Consider the following 18,012-nt stretch of genomic DNA (forward strand, 5'->3'; position numbering starts at 1 on the left):
TTAAAACAAGTCAAAATGAGGCTCAGTAGTGCGTGTGGCCTCCACGTGCCTGTATGACCTCCCTACAACGCCTGGGCATGCTCCTGATGAGGTGGCGGATGGTCTCCTGAGGGATCTCCTCCCAGAGCTGGACTAAAGCATCCGCCAACTCCTCCCCGCACTCGCCCTGAGGTGCGTGTCACCAGCCCGGTACCACCAGTACCGGCACCACGCATCAGGCCTCCAGTGCGCCTCCAGGGTCCAGTACGCCCTGTTCCTGCTCCTCGCACTCACCCTGAGGTGCGTGTCACCAGCCCGGTACCACCAATGCCGGCACCACGCACCAGGCCTCTAGTGCGCCTCCAGAGTCCAGTACGCCCTGTTCCTCCTCCCCGCACTCGCCCTGAGGTGCGTGTCATCAGCCTGGTACCACCAATGCCGGCACCACGCACCAGGCCTACAGTGCGCCTCGGCAGTCCAGAGTGTCCGGCGATAGTACCCAGATCAGAGCGTCCGGCGACAATACCCAGTCCGGAGCGTCCTGCGACAGTACCCAGTCCGGATCGTCCGGCGACAGTACCCAGTCCGGAGCTTCCGGCGACAGTACCCAGTCCGGATCGTCCGGCGACAGTACCCAGTCCGGATCGTCCGGCGACAGTACCCAGTACCCGGCGACGGGCCACAGTCCGGAACCTCCAACGACAGGCCACAGTCCGGAGCCCCCAACGACGGTCCCCAGCCCGGGGTCTCCAGCGACCGTCCCCAGCCCGGGGTCTCCAGCAACGGTCCCCAGCCTGGGGTCTCCAGCGACGGTCCCCAGCCTGGGGTCCCCAGCCTGGGGTCTCCAGCAACGGTCCCCAGCCCGGGGTCTCCATGCGACGGTCCCCAGTCCAGAACATACGGCGATGGTCCACACAACGAGGGTCCCCATTCCGGGGCCTACAGCGAGGATCCATGGGTCAGTGCTACAAAAGAGCGGAAGGGTGGCGGCGTCCAGAACCAGAGCTGCCACTGAGGGTAGATGCCCACCCGGACCCTCACCCAGAAGTTCAGGTTTGTGGTCGGGAGTCCGCACCTTGGGGGGGGGGATCCTATTTAGGTTGCCATTTACCATTTTGGTTTTGTGGGTTATTGTCTATGTGTAGTTGCATGTCACCATTTGTTGTATTAGCTTCACGGTCGTTTATTATTTTGTTTAATGTTCTTTTGTTTAATGTTCGTCATGCTGCGCCTTGCTCTCCTCGTTAAGACAAACGTGACACCAGCTTTTGCCTTGATGACAGCTTTGCACACTCTAGGCATTCTCTCAACCAGCTTAATGAGGTAGTCACATAGAATTAATTTCAACTAACAGGTGCCTTGTTAAAAGTCAATTTTTTTGAATTTCTTTCCTTCTTAATGCTTTTGAGCCAATCAGTTGTGTTGTGACAAGGTAGGGGTGGTATACAGAAAATTGCCCTATTTGGTAAAATACCAAGTCCATATTATGGCAAGAACAGCTCAAATAAGCAAAGAGAAATGCCAGTCCATCATTACTTTAAGACATGAAGGTCAGTCAATGCGGAATATTTCAAGAACGTTGAAAGTTTCTTCAAGTGCAGTTGCAAAAACCATTAAGCGCTATGATGAAACTGTCTTTCATGAGGACTGCCACAGGAAAGAAAGACTCAGAGTTATCTCTGCTGCAGAGGATACGTTCATTAGAATTAACTGCACCTCAGATTGCTACCCAAATAAATGCTTCACAGAGTTCAAGTAAAAGACACATCTCAACATCAACTGTTCAGAGGAGACTGTGTGAATAAGGCCTGAATTGCTGCAAAGAAACCACTACTAAAGGACACCAACAAAAAGAAAATACTTCTTTGGGTCAAGAAATACGAGCAATGGAAATTATTTTTATTTAACCTTTATTTAACTAGGCAAGTCAATTAAGATTACATTCTTATTTGCAATAATGGCCTACGGGGAACAGTGGCTTAACTGCCTTGTTCAGGGGCAGAACGACAGATTTTTACCTTGTCAGCTCAGGATTTGATCCAGCAACCTTTTGGTTACTGGCCACCGCTCTAACCACTAGGATACCTGCCGCCCCAGAGATCTGTCCTTTGGTTTAATGAGTCAAAATTTGAGATTTTGGTTCCAACCGCCAACCGCTGAGATGCAGAGTAGGTGAACGGATGATCTCCGCATGTGTGGTTCCCACTATGAAGCATGGAGGAGGAGGTGTGATGGTGTGGGTTGCTTTGCTGGTGACACTGTCAGTGATTTATTTAGAATTCAAGGCACACTTGTAGCATGTAGCTTGGCTACAACAGCATTCTGCAGCGATACGCTATCCCATCTGGTTTGCGCTTAGTGGGACTATCATTTGTTTTTCAACAGGACAATGACCCAAAACACCTCCAGGCTGTGTAAGGGCTATTTGACCAAGAAGGAGAGTGATAGAGTGCTGCATCAGATGACCTGGCCTCCACAATCACCCGAACTCAACCCAATTGAGATGGTTTGGGATGAGTTGGACCGCAGAGTGAATGAAAAGCAGCCAACAAGTGCTCAGCATATGTGGGAATTGTTGGAGAAGCATTCCAGGTGAAGCTGGTTAAGAGAATACCAAAAGTGTGCAAAGCTGTCATCAAGGCAAAGGGTGGCTACTTTGAATAATCTAAAATCTAAAATATATTTTGATTTGTTTAACACGTTTTTGGTTACTACATGATTCCATATGTGTTATTTCACAGTTTTGATGTCTTTCCTATTATTCTAGAATGTAGAAAATAGTACTAATAAAGAAAAACTCTTCCATGAGTAGCTGTGTCCAAACTTTTGACTGGTACTGTAAATTAACTTCAAAGTTATGTGAAAACTTTCAGCTCTACTTCATTCTATTTTTAACACACGCCTGGGAGTTGGTTTTGATCGAGTTCCAGTTCCGGTTGCAAAATACTGTGACTGCCTTCCAAATGGTACCCTATTCCCTACATAGTGCACTATGTTTGACAAGACCCCTAGTCTAAAGTAATGTACTATGTAGGCAATAGAGTGCCATTTGGGACGCAAGCTGTGAATGATGCCATGATGCATCGAGTTTCCAGGTTTAACATATTTTTCAGGTAGATTATCAGGACAAATCCTGACAAAGTGAGTCCCACCAATGGGATCGAGGAGAGAAATATGGCACCATGAAAGATTAATGACAACAGCTGTTTAGGCCACTAAACACAGCAAAAGGGACGACACAGAAACAGAACTGGAAGAGAAGACAGAAAACACGAGGGGCTGTGACAGAGCTGGGCAAAACGCATCACAGCAGCACAACATCAAATGACTAAACCCTTTTAATTACAGCTGCCACACACACACGCAAGAGTGCACACACACACGCACAAACACACACTCGCAGGCTTACACTTGTGCACACTTATGCGCATGAAGGAACGCACACACGCATGCACGCGCTCACACACACACACACACCTTGACATGTGGGAGGAATCCCGTCCATCTGAAGTCTCTCCCCCAGCCTGCATGTCAGGATTTCACTCCCCACCAGGGTGAAGCCAGGATGGCAGCGGTACCGGAGGATGTCGCCTGTGAGGAGGAGTTAAGGAGGAGGAGGAAGAGGAGAGATACCAAAAGAGAGGGAATGTTGAGAGGAGAGAGAGAGAGAGAGAAGGGTTGAATGGAGCAGAAAGTGAAAAAGACAAGTTAGCGTGTGTCTGAAAGAGAGAGAGAGACAAAGAAAGAGAGAGTGTGTAGCCTACTGTACAATCTTCAGAAAAATAACCTATAGGAGAACCCTTTTTGGTTTCAGGTAGAACCCATTTGGTTCCATGTAGAACACTTTTGAGTTCCATAGAACACAAAAGAGTTCTACCGGGAATGAAAAAGGGTTCTACCTGGAATCAAAAATGGTTCTCCTATGGGGACAACCAAAGAACCGTTTTGGAAACCTTTTTTCGAAGAATATAGATGTACTCAGATGAAGCAGTTGTTTAATTAAGAAGGACAGCAGATGCCTGAGACGGATGGAGTGACATTCCCAAACATCCAAGCTTGCACACTGTTGATGAGTGAGTTCTAGCCTGGGTAGGACACTTCAAGACATTATAATTAAGCAATAAGGTACGAGGGGGTGTGGTATATGGCCAATATACCACAGCTAAGGGCTGTTCTTAACACGACGCAATGCGGAGTGCCTGGATACAGCCAACAGCTGTGGTGTATATATACCACAAATTCCCGAGGTGTGTTATTACAGTTATAAACTAGTTACACACGTAATTAGAACAGTAAAAAGTTATATTTTGTCATACCTGTGGAATACTGCTTTCAGACAATCAGCATTCAGGGGGCGAACCACCCAGTATATAATGCAAAATAAACCATGGTCCCTGAAGTATGAGTATTGCAGTAGTACTAGTGTTAGTGCAACCAAGAATAATTGGTGTTGAAAATCAAAAGTCATGCTCTTCATCATCTTCATCACCATCATCTACTGTAACATTCTAGTCTTTTAGAAGCCATCTGATATCTTTAAAAAGCAGCAGAGGGCCATGTCACAGATGATGATGGATGATAGTGGTTTTAGTATTCTGTACAGGGCTGCTACAGTACACACAACCACTCGCACAGACACAAACACACATACGCACAGTCTTTGGGCCTTGTTACCGGGAAAGGTGAATCCATCTCAGCCACTGTGATCGCCCACTTTCATACCCACCAATCACAGATCTAGTTGCTAACTCACCATTAATACCATGGCAAAGCAGAAATAACCCTGTGTGTCTAGCAGGGTGTGTGTGTGCGCATGCGTGCATGCATGTGTGTGTCCTAGCTAGGTGTCTGTGAGTCTGAGTGTGTGTGTGTGTCTGTGTGTGCGTGTGTGTGTGTGTGTGTGTGTGAGTCCATCCATGGTATTAGTGGGGGTCACACATACAGGAGGAGGCTTGCCCTCTCTTCTCTAAGCCATGATCGATACTCTCTGCGAACATTGTACATCAGCGTGTTTACTGTAGCAGAGGTGAGACTGACATGCGGGATGTTGTGAAACACAGGGACATGGTACTGGTGTAAAGGGTTTCAGTTTCCTAGTTTCAGCGGCTGAAGTAAGGCCAGGACCTATACTCACAAAGCATCTCAGAAATAGGAGTGGCTGATCCCGTCCATTTCATCTTCATTCATTATGAGCTAAAAAAGCTCAACTGATCCTCGATTAGGGGCTCCATTCAATCTGCATCGCTGAAGTTCAACGTAACAACGTGATTGAAATATAAAGGCAATGTTTCTGCGTTAGCGGAGACTGCATCTACGTTAAACGCTGCATACGTCAGCTAAATCTTTAAATAAAAATGTTGATCACACGCTTCAGCATTACAGATTGAATCGAACCCGAGCACCCTGAGACACTTTATGAATACATGCCCAGGAGTATTCTTGACCATGTGATCTGACCAGGAAAAACTAGAGGTCATAGTTATAACCAACAACACCAGAGTTTTTCCTGATTAGGTCAGGTGGTTAGAAAAACCTCCTCGTCCTAAGTATGAAGAGTAGTGAGGAGGCCCAATCTCTCCCAAACGATCCATTAGAAAAATTGAGAATATTCTGGGATTGAACTAAAGGTGGACGCCTTACCTATTTCAAGCTCCCCGTCCTCCATGAGTATATCAGCGTTAGCGGCCTCAGGGGGCGCCTGGCAGATCCTCAGCTGGTACGCTAGAATAGGAAGAAGGAGGAAGAAGCAAGAAGAAGTAAGAAGGAGGAGGAAGAAGGAAGAAGAAGAAAGAGGAAGAAGAAGCAGGAGGAAGAAGGACGAAGAAAAAGGAAGAAGAGGCAGGAAGAAGGAGGTAGAAGAAGGAAGGAGGAAGAAGGACGAAGGGTGAAGGAGGAAGAAGAATAAGAAGGAGTAATAAGGGAGAAGAAGATGGAAGAAGGAATAAGAAGGAGGAGGAATGAAGTAGGAGAAGGAAGAAGAATAAGGAAGGAGGAAAAAGAAGGGAGAAGAAGGAAGAAGAAAGACGGAAGAAGGAGGAAGAAGAAGAAGGAAGAAGAATAAGGAAGGAGGAAAAAGAAGGGAGAAGAAGGAAGAAGAAAGACGGAAGAAGGAGGAAGAAGAAGAAGGAAGAAGAATAAGGATGGAGGAAAAAGAAGGGAGAAGAAGGAAGAAGAAAGACGGAAGAAGGAGGAAGAAGAAGGAAGACGGAAGAATGAGGAAGGAGGAAGAAAGAAGAGATGAAAACAGTGTAAAGAACATTTCAACAGTAATGCAAAAGTAGTAATGCTCTTTTTTTGTTAAGCACTTACTGCACTGGCACTGTTTTGTATTCTATCGAACATAGAAATAAATTACGAATATTTTGATCTCTTGGTTATTCCTGTTGATGGTTTCAACGTGAGTTTCTGCTAAACTCAACAGTAATGCAAAGCCAATCACCCCACCTGTGCCACCACTACCGCCGACCCACTTGCAAAATCACAGATCTCCATTGATTTCCCATGTCTGGACAAAAGAGCATCAGCATTGGGGAGGAGGAAAAACGGACATTTGAAAGGTTAAGCTTAAATGGAAAAAAAATATCAGATTCCACACCTCCTCCACCTGGCTGCATAACAATTAATTCAGCAGCAAAGTGATCACGACGGTGTTTTTAAGGGCATCAGATAAGCCCAGTGTACCTTTTGGGAATCAATAGAGCGGTCAAACTGGGCTGTGCTGGGACTGACACACTGCTAACGATCTGAGGAAAGCGAACGCTGCTAGCTGGCTCTAATGACAGGATAAAATAAGGTGATACAGGTCGGAGCTGTGCCCAGGGAGAGATATTACACTGTACACACACAAGCATACGCAAATGCACGGACGGAGAGACATACAGACACAGACACACATAGACACTCTCAAACACACACACACACACACACACACACACACACACACACACACACACACACACACACACACACACACACACACACACACACACACACACACACACACACACACACACACACACACACACACACACACACACACACACACACACAGACACACACACACACACACACACACACAATCTGAGGAATCACTGCTAATGACAGGAATAATATAAGGTAACGGGAAGTATTACCAAGGCAAGGGGAAGTATTACCATATTACCACTGAATCTTACAGCCAACATCTTTCAGGACTGCATAGCCAGACTACACCCATTACTCAGCTACCTGGCAGTGTCATGGCAACACAAACTAGGAGGGAAAATCAAAAACAGTCATTGATCATTCCTTCAACTATTGAGTATTATTTGAAGGTAATCTATCATGCACCAAATACATTGAAAGTGTAGCATGCTGCTAAAAATACAATGTATGTACAAGGTATGCTAATACTATAAAGTACTGGAGCTCGTTAGAGCATTACTCAACTGGTCTGCGCTTCAAATAGCACTCTAGTCCCCATAGGGCTCTGGTCAAAAGTAGCACACTACCATATCTAGGGAATCACTGTATAGGAATCACTGTCTGACTCTCTCCCTCTCTCTTCCAGTATATATAGACAGGCTGAAGCACCATCAACATTTGTTAATTGTGGGAACCGTTTCACCGTCTTAATTGGTGCATTAATTATCAGGAATAACACAGTGGTCTATTTGTACCAATCCCCATCCCTGGCACAACCAGGCACCGACGTCTCAAAAACGCAAACCCCACCCACCTGGTTCTCTAGGCATGGCTAAAGCAAAAACTCAACATATGTGAAAGATTTCAAATAGTATTTGAACCCAGGTCTGATACACAGTACTTATTTTTCTCCAGGCATGAACAGGGATGTATTCACTGGGAAACAAACAGAAGCCAACAGAACGAAACGGGGAGGGACCTACCTTTATTTGTCCAATAAGAAACTCTTGATATGGTTTGCTGCTGTGTGCACTAATGAATACACCCCAGCTAACAGAGAAGACAGAGGAGAGGAGGGAGGAAGCTAGCTTTCTCTAACTGGAGCTTTGGCTCCAGACGATGCTGGTCGCTAGAATAAAACGAATTAAGTAGCGAGAGCCACTTACCATGTGGCTCCTGTTCAATGTGCTAGCTGATTAATAAGATTCCTTTGGAGGCTCTGCAGGGAGAGGAAGGAGAGAGAGCACAGAGGGAACAGGGGAGGGGGTAGAGGGATGAGGGGGGAGCATGTGTATGTGTGTGTGGGTGGGCGTTAGGTGGTGAGAGGGTCGTGTATGTGTGTGTGTGTGTGTGTGTGTGTGTGTGTGTGTGTGTGTGTGTGTGTGTGTGTGTGTGTGTGTGTGTGTGTGTGTGTGACTGTGAAGTTGGAGAATTTGTGTGCGTGTGTTTGTGTGTATTGGCAATTGAAGCGAAAGCTATGAAGAGTCAATGACACTGACAGCTACTTTCTATGTCCCCATGAGAGACTGATGCACTCATAGAAAAAGGGTTACAAAAAGGTTATTTGGCTGTTCCCATAGGATAACCCTTTTGGGTTCCAGTTAGAACCCTTTTGGGTTCCATGTAGATCTCTCTGTAGAAATAGTTCTACCTGCAACCAAAAAGGGTTCTACAAAGGGTTCTCCTTTAGGGACAGTCGAAGAACCCTTTAAGGTTCAAGATAGCACCTTTTTTTCTAAGAGTGTAGTTCTCACAAAAGAGCTCAATAAAAAGGAGGAAAACATTACTTAGCTTCTTCCATGTATTTCCCCAGTGGGATTTATCAACACTAACTAGGTTTCCATCCAATTGGCAACAGATTTTCATGCAAATATTCTAGAACCTGCATAAAGAAAATATGCACCTTTTCCCATCAGTGGTGTTTCCACTAAACTGACTTGTTGTGATAAAAATCAGTACGTGATGACATAGTGCACACAAAATTGTATTTTTCGCTTAAGTTTTCATGTACAGAATAAAAATCAAAAGTTCAATGTGTTTCCATCGTATTTTCAACTCTACCGATAGTTTTGTCACAAAAACCGTTACGTAAAATAGCAAATGTGCCTACCTTGGTCTAGCCAAGAGTTCGCAGACACAGCGGATAAGCTGTGCGGGTAGGCTAGTTTACATGGTGAGATGATTATGGATAAGTGAAGGAACATTTGTATTTGATTTTTTTTTATACAGTTTGACTTTACTCGCCTAAAAACTGCATGGAACGTGGTTACTGTGAACGATGAAGATAATCACCAGTCAAAACTAGTGGGCTCTGGGAATTGAGTCATCAAATCATGATGTCTGCATAATGTCCTGAATAACTATGCAATTTTTCAACTTAAACCCTCTCTTAACAGAATTGGAAAAAGTGACAGTTTTGCATTTTGCTTGTTGAAGATTATTCAGAGAGATAATCATATTCCATCTATTTACCCCCGGCCAATCTTTGATGTGACTGAAATGAAAACACTTTTTTTTTGTAAGTCTGGACTGCAAACTACATGAATAAACCGGCTATAGACTATAATCTGATTACTTGACAGTTGAGGACAGTTGAGGACATTCTAATATAGTAAATTAATTTATTTTACTAATACTAAACGTTATATAAATCTTGGTTAATTCACAGCAAAGCAGAGTGTTCACTAAGGGGAAATAAAATTGTCTCTCTAACTCGGTGGCTCTTTTAAAATAAATCAAAGCTAAACTCATTACAGAGGCAGAGTAATTCCCATGCCAAATCCATGTAAATATAGAGAAACATTGCTGCGCATTCTCTCTAGTCTAGTACATTCAGAGAGGAGCAACAGACCAGATATGTGGTTAGGGATTGCTTTATTAGACTATAGGGATCGAAGTACAGATGAATAATAATGATAATAATAGTATTCATCAAATAGTTCTCCGTTACCTTTGAACATCTGACCGACAAATTAAACATTGTTTAATAACTGTAATCAACCAACAGCAACTGTTGATCCATACTGTATCAAACTGCAGTTTACCCATAATCCATTTGGACAGAGCTGAAACTAAAGTGACAGCTAAGCACCTCAACTGTTATAGTAAAGTGATTGCAGTACCTTTTAAGCCGCCCCACCGTCCGCAATCGAGGCAGACTGGTTAACAGGAAGAGACGTTTGATACAGACCACGATCGATAAGCACTTGTAGTTAAGTCATAAATGCTGGCTGTAGCAGAACAACAGGGGCTTTGATATTGGGCTGATAAATCTGTTTATTCCAGTAGCACCGTGTCAATAATCAGTGTAAGAGCAGCCTTGTGTGTAATCGGTCATTCCACAGAGAGAGGCTACTGTAAACTAGTATCAGCTTTATAGAGAAGTGGAATGACTGATTTACACTATAAGGCTGACCTGAACCGGACTGGGCTGACTGAGAGATTTTTATTCTTATAGAGAAGGGATTTACACTATAAGGCTGACCTGAACCAGACTGAGCTGACTGAGAGATTTTTATTCTTATAGAGAAGGGATTTACACTATAAGGCTGACCTGAACCGGACTGAGCTGACTGAGAGATTTTTATTCTTATAGAGAAGGGATTTACACTATAATGCCAATCAGACATACAGTGGTGGCTTGGATAGTTTCTTTTCACATTCTCCTTCCCAGCCCTGTTTCAGCAACTGTAATGGATGTGTAACCAAGCTTGCCCAGTACAGCTCAGCTTATTATTATTATTACTATTATTGGCTTGGTTTGGCTCAGCAGTGTGTATACAATACAGTATGTGACTGGATGGCTGTTTAGAAAAACTACATTTGGTCGAGTACTCATTGCTCAGAGTGCAGCCTGTAGTCAATAATCGATGTGTATAGAGCCACAAACCTTCACTGATTTATCACTGTCAGATGGGAGAGAGGCATCGAAGTGCAATAAGTCAGGATTTAATTGACTATGAAAATGAGCTGAACCAATAATGAGTACTGGCTGCCATGCGTGTCACAGGCCCAAGGCAGTCAGGGTGCATGAGGAGGAGGATAAGGAGGAGGAAGCGGAAGAAGAGGAAGAGGAGGAAGAGGAGGAGGAGGATGAGAAGGTAGCGGAAGAGGAAGGGGAGGAGGAGGAATAGGAGGATGAGGAATATGAGGAGGGGGAGGAAGAGGAGGAAGAGGAGGACAAGGAGCTTCACTCTGCTGCCTTTCAGGCCATTGATCTTTCTCTACCTCTCACTCCCTCACACTTTTCCTTCCATTCGATCTCCATCTTTGTCTCTGTATTGTCCTTTATGTTTCTCTCCCATGCCCATCTCTCAGATGAAGTGCTCACCATGGTAACTGAGCACGAAGAATCCGCTGCCGCTGAAGTCGCTGTGGAACTTAATGAGGATCTGGTTGGAGGTGCTGTAGACCGACTCCAGCGCTGTGTTCCCACTGAACTGACCGATCTGGGGGGAGCTCTGGTCCGGACCATCCCTGTGACAGAGACAGAGACAGAGACACACACACACACACACACACACACACACACACACACACACACACACACACACACACACACACACACACACACACACACACACACACACACACACACACACACACACACACACACACACACACACACACACAGATAGAGAGACAAACACACGCACACTGATCAAATCCCTCTCCTTGGGCAAGTGACAATGTCAATAGAAAATGAAAACAACAAATTGACAACAAATTGACGGACACAAACATAGCTTTGAAAGGAGCACATTGGAAATCTCTGCACATTTTCCCACGTCAATGTAGAGTGCAGCCCATTCAATCATTGACATCAGGCATCCGGCATTAACGTTCAACAGGTACAGCTGTAGCGACAAACTGTATAGCTGTAATTACAAACTGTATAGCTGTACTGTATAGCTTTAATTACAAACTGTATAGCTGTAATTACAAACTGTATAGCTGTAGTGACAAACTCTATAGCTGTAATTACAAACTGTGTAGCTGTAACTACAAACTGTGTAGCTGTAATTACAAACTGTATAGCTGTAACTACAAGCGGTATAGCTATAATTACAAACTGTATAGCTATAATTACAAACTGTATAGCTATAACTACAAACTGTATAGCTGTAACTACAAACGGTATAGCTATAACTACAAACTGTATAGCTATAATTACAAACGGTATAGCTATATCTACAAACTGTATAGCTATAACTACAAACTGTATAGCTGTAACTACAAATTGTATAGCTATAACTACAAACGGTATAGCTGTAATTACAAACTGTATAGCTGTAATTACAAACTGTGTAGCTGTAATTACAAACTGTATAGCTGTAGTGACAAACTGTATAGCTGTATCTACAAACTGTATAGCTGTAATTACAAACTGTATAGCTGTAATTACAAACAGTATAGCTGTAATTACAAACTGTGTAGCTGTAATTACAAACTGTATAGCTGTAACTACAAACGGTATAGCTATAATTACAAACTGTATAGCTATAATTACAAACTGTATAGCTATAATTACAAACTGTATAGCTGTAATTACAAACTGTAAAGCTGTGATTACAAACGGTATAGCTGTAATTACAAACTGTATAGCTATAATTACAAACTGTACAGCTATAATTACAAACTGTATAGCTATAATTACAAACGGTATAGCTGTAATTACAAACTGTTTAGCTGTAACTACAAACTGTATAGCTATAATTACAAACGGTATAGCTGTAACTACAAACTGTATAGCTATAATTACAAACTGTATAGCTGTAACTACAAACTGTATAGCTATAATTACAAACTGTATAGCTGTAATTACAAACTGTATAGCTGTAGTGACAAACTCTATAGCTGTAATTACAAACTGTGTAGCTGTAACTACAAACTGTGTAGCTGTAATTACAAACTGTATAGCTGTAACTACAAGCGGTATAGCTATAATTACAAACTGTATAGCTATAATTACAAACTGTATAGCTATAACTACAAACTGTATAGCTGTAACTACAAACGGTATAGCTATAACTACAAACTGTATAGCTATAATTACAAACGGTATAGCTATAACTACAAACTGTATAGCTATAACTACAAACTGTATAGCTGTAACTACAAATTGTATAGCTATAACTACAAACTGTATAGCGGTAACTACAAACGGTATAGCTATAATTACAAACTGTATAGCTATAATTACAAACTGTATAGCTGTAGTGACAAACTGTATAGCTGTATCTACAAACTGTATAGCTGTAATTACAAACTGTATAGCTGTAATTACAAACTGTATAGCTGTAATTACAAACTGTGTAGCTGTAATTACAAACTGTATAGCTGTAACTACAAACTGTATAGCTGTAACTACAAATTGTATAGCTATAACTACAAACGGTATAGCTGTAATTACAAACGGTATAGCTATAATTACAAACGGTATAGCTGTAACTACAAACTGTATAGCTATAATTACAAACGGTATAGCTGTAATTACAAACTGTTTAGCTGTAACAACAAACTGTATAGCTGTAACTACAAACTGTGTAGCTGTAATTACAAACTGTGTAGCTGTAATTACAAACTGTGTAGATGTAATTACAAACTATATAGCTGTAATTACAAATTGTATAGCTGTAATTACAAACTGTATAGCTGTAATTACAAACTGTTTAGCTGTAACTACAAACTATATAGCTGTAATTACAAATTGTATAGCTGTAATTACAAACTGTATAGCTGTAGCTACAAACTGTATAGCTGTAATTACAAACGGTTTAGCTGTAACTACAAACTGTATAGCTGTAATTACAAACGGTATAGCTGTAATTCCAAACTGTTTAGCTGTAACTACAAACTGTATAGCTGTAACTACAAACTGTATAGGTCTAACTACAAACTGTATAGCTGTAATTACAAACTGTATAGCTATAATTACAAACTATATAGCTATAATTACAAATTGTATAGCTGTAATTACAAACTGTATAGCTGTAGCTACAAACTGTATAGCTGTAATTACAAACTGTATACTGTAGCTACAAACTGTATAGCTGAAATTACAAACGGTTTAGCTGTAACTACAAACTGTATAGCTGTAATTACAAACGGTATAGCTGTAATTACAAACTGTTTAGCTGTAACTACAAACTGTATAGCTGTAACTACAAACTGTATAGGTCTAACTACAAACTGTATAGCTGTAGCTACAAACTGTAAAGCTGTAGCTACAAACTGTATAGCTGTAACTACAAATGGTATAGCTATAATTACAAACTGTATAGCTGTAACTACAAACGGTATAGCTATAATTACAAACTGTATAGCTGTAACTACACACGGTATAGCTATACCTACAAGCTGTATAGCTGTAACTACAAATTGTATAGCTGTAACTACAAACTGTATAGCTATAATTACAAACTGTATAGCTGTAATTACAAACTGTATAGCTATAATGACAAACTGTATAGCTGTAATTACAAACTGTATAGCTGTATTTACAAACTGTATAGCTGGAGCTACAAACTGTATAGCTGTAACTACAAACTGTATAGCTGTGTCACGCCCTGGCCATAGTTTACTTTGTATGTTTCTATGTTTTGATTGGTCAGGGTGTGATCTGAGTGGGCATTCTATGTTGGATGTCTTGTTTGTCTATTTCTGTGTTTGGCCTGATATGGTTCTCAATCAGGGGCAGGTGTTAGTCATTGTCTCTGATTGGGAACCATATTTAGGTAGCCTGGGTTTCACTGTGTGTTTGTGGGTGATTGTTCCTGTCTCTGTGTTTTGCACCAGATAGGGCTGTTTTCGGTTTTCGTACGTTTGTTATTTTGTTAGTTTATCGTGTTTAGTTTCCGTACTTAATAAAATGAATCACAACTACGCTGCATTTTGGTCCGCTCCTCCTTCCCACAACGAAAGCCGTGACAAGCTGTAATTACAAACTGTTTAGCTGTAACTACAAACGATATAGCTGTAACTACAAACGGTATAGCTATAATTACAAACTGTATAGCTGTAACTACAAACTGTATAGCTGTAACTACAAACTGTATAGCTGTAACTACAAACTGTATAGCTGTAACTACAAACTGTATAGCTGTAACTACAAACTGTATAGCTATAATTACAAACGGTATAGCTATAACTACAAACTGTATAGCTATAACTACAAACTGTATAGCTGTAACTACAAATTGTATAGCTATAACTACAAACTGTATAGCGGTAACTACAAACGGTATAGCTATAATTACAAACTGTATAGCTATAATTACAAACTGTATAGCTGTAGTGACAAACTGTATAGCTGTATCTACAAACTGTATAGCTGTAATTACAAACTGTATAGCTGTAATTACAAACTGTATAGCTGTAATTACAAACTGTGTAGCTGTAATTACAAACTGTATAGCTGTAACTACAAACTGTATAGCTGTAACTACAAATTGTATAGCTATAACTACAAACGGTATAGCTGTAATTACAAACGGTATAGCTATAATTACAAACGGTATAGCTGTAACTACAAACTGTATAGCTATAATTACAAACGGTATAGCTGTAATTACAAACTGTTTAGCTGTAACAACAAACTGTATAGCTGTAACTACAAACTGTGTAGCTGTAATTACAAACTGTGTAGCTGTAATTACAAACTGTGTAGATGTAATTACAAACTATATAGCTGTAATTACAAATTGTATAGCTGTAATTACAAACTGTATAGCTGTAATTACAAACTGTTTAGCTGTAACTACAAACTATATAGCTGTAATTACAAATTGTATAGCTGTAATTACAAACTGTATAGCTGTAGCTACAAACTGTATAGCTGTAATTACAAACGGTTTAGCTGTAACTACAAACTGTATAGCTGTAATTACAAACGGTATAGCTGTAATTCCAAACTGTTTAGCTGTAACTACAAACTGTATAGCTGTAACTACAAACTGTATAGGTCTAACTACAAACTGTATAGCTGTAATTACAAACTGTATAGCTATAATTACAAACTATATAGCTATAATTACAAATTGTATAGCTGTAATTACAAACTGTATAGCTGTAGCTACAAACTGTATAGCTGTAATTACAAACTGTATACTGTAGCTACAAACTGTATAGCTGAAATTACAAACGGTTTAGCTGTAACTACAAACTGTATAGCTGTAATTACAAACGGTATAGCTGTAATTACAAACTGTTTAGCTGTAACTACAAACTGTATAGCTGTAACTACAAACTGTATAGGTCTAACTACAAACTGTATAGCTGTAGCTACAAACTGTAAAGCTGTAGCTACAAACTGTATAGCTGTAACTACAAATGGTATAGCTATAATTACAAACTGTATAGCTGTAACTACAAACGGTATAGCTATAATTACAAACTGTATAGCTGTAACTACACACGGTATAGCTATACCTACAAGCTGTATAGCTGTAACTACAAATTGTATAGCTGTAACTACAAACTGTATAGCTATAATTACAAACTGTATAGCTGTAATTACAAACTGTATAGCTATAATGACAAACTGTATAGCTGTAATTACAAACTGTATAGCTGTATTTACAAACTGTATAGCTGGAGCTACAAACTGTATAGCTGTAACTACAAACTGTATAGCTGTGTCACGCCCTGGCCATAGTTTACTTTGTATGTTTCTATGTTTTGATTGGTCAGGGTGTGATCTGAGTGGGCATTCTATGTTGGATGTCTTGTTTGTCTATTTCTGTGTTTGGCCTGATATGGTTCTCAATCAGGGGCAGGTGTTAGTCATTGTCTCTGATTGGGAACCATATTTAGGTAGCCTGGGTTTCACTGTGTGTTTGTGGGTGATTGTTCCTGTCTCTGTGTTTTGCACCAGATAGGGCTGTTTTCGGTTTTCGTACGTTTGTTATTTTGTTAGTTTATCGTGTTTAGTTTCCGTACTTAATAAAATGAATCACAACTACGCTGCATTTTGGTCCGCTCCTCCTTCCCACAACGAAAGCCGTGACAAGCTGTAATTACAAACTGTTTAGCTGTAACTACAAACGATATAGCTGTAACTACAAACGGTATAGCTATAATTACAAACTGTATAGCTGTAACTACAAACTGTATAGCTGTAACTACAAACTGTATAGCTGTAACTACAAACTGTATAGCTGTAACTACAAACTGTATAGCTGTAACTACAAACTGTATAGCTGTAACTACAAACAGTATAGCTGTAACTACAAACTGTATAGCTGTAGCTACAAATGGTATAGCTGTAATTACAAACTGTATAGCTGTAACTACAAACGGTATAGCTGTAACTACAAACTGTATAGCTGTAACTACAAACTGTATAGGTCTAACTACAAACTGTATAGCTGTAGCTACAAACTGTAAAGCTGTAGCTACAAACTGTATAGCTGTAACTACAAATGGTATAGCTATAATTACAAACTGTATAGCTGTAACTACAAACGGTATAGCTATAATTACAAACTGTATAGCTGTAACTACACACGGTATAGCTATACCTACAAGCTGTATAGCTGTAACTACAAATTGTATAGCTGTAACTACAAACTGTATAGCTATAATTACAAACTGTATAGCTGTAATTACAAACTGTATAGCTATAATGACAAACTGTATAGCTGTAATTACAAACTGTATAGCTGTATTTACAAACTGTATAGCTGGAGCTACAAACTGTATAGCTGTAACTACAAACTGTATAGCTGTGTCACGCCCTGGCCATAGTTTACTTTGTATGTTTCTATGTTTTGATTGGTCAGGGTGTGATCTGAGTGGGCATTCTATGTTGGATGTCTTGTTTGTCTATTTCTGTGTTTGGCCTGATATGGTTCTCAATCAGGGGCAGGTGTTAGTCATTGTCTCTGATTGGGAACCATATTTAGGTAGCCTGGGTTTCACTGTGTGTTTGTGGGTGATTGTTCCTGTCTCTGTGTTTTGCACCAGATAGGGCTGTTTTCGGTTTTCGTACGTTTGTTATTTTGTTAGTTTATCGTGTTTAGTTTCCGTACTTAATAAAATGAATCACAACTACGCTGCATTTTGGTCCGCTCCTCCTTCCCACAACGAAAGCCGTGACAAGCTGTAATTACAAACTGTTTAGCTGTAACT

The 18,012-nt window shown here is 40.8% G+C and overlaps 1 protein-coding gene across 1 annotated transcript in view; it reads right to left on the reverse strand.

Annotated features, from left to right (window-relative positions):
* The window catches only part of LOC135549698 (CUB and sushi domain-containing protein 3-like), a gene marked incomplete at its 5' end in the record, with an annotated part of 323,045 nt that overhangs the window by 107,283 nt on the left and 197,750 nt on the right, over window positions 1-18,012 (reverse strand). Inside the window, 3 exons of the mRNA XM_064979922.1 lie at window positions 3,457-3,570; window positions 5,620-5,700; window positions 11,213-11,358. Coding sequence (XP_064835994.1) covers window positions 3,457-3,570; window positions 5,620-5,700; window positions 11,213-11,358 — 341 coding nt within the window. The remainder of the gene's footprint in view (window positions 1-3,456; window positions 3,571-5,619; window positions 5,701-11,212; window positions 11,359-18,012) is intronic.

This window comes from Oncorhynchus masou, chromosome 12 (genome assembly GCF_036934945.1).
Source record: "Oncorhynchus masou masou isolate Uvic2021 chromosome 12, UVic_Omas_1.1, whole genome shotgun sequence".
Classification (NCBI taxonomy): Eukaryota; Metazoa; Chordata; class Actinopteri; order Salmoniformes; family Salmonidae; genus Oncorhynchus; species Oncorhynchus masou.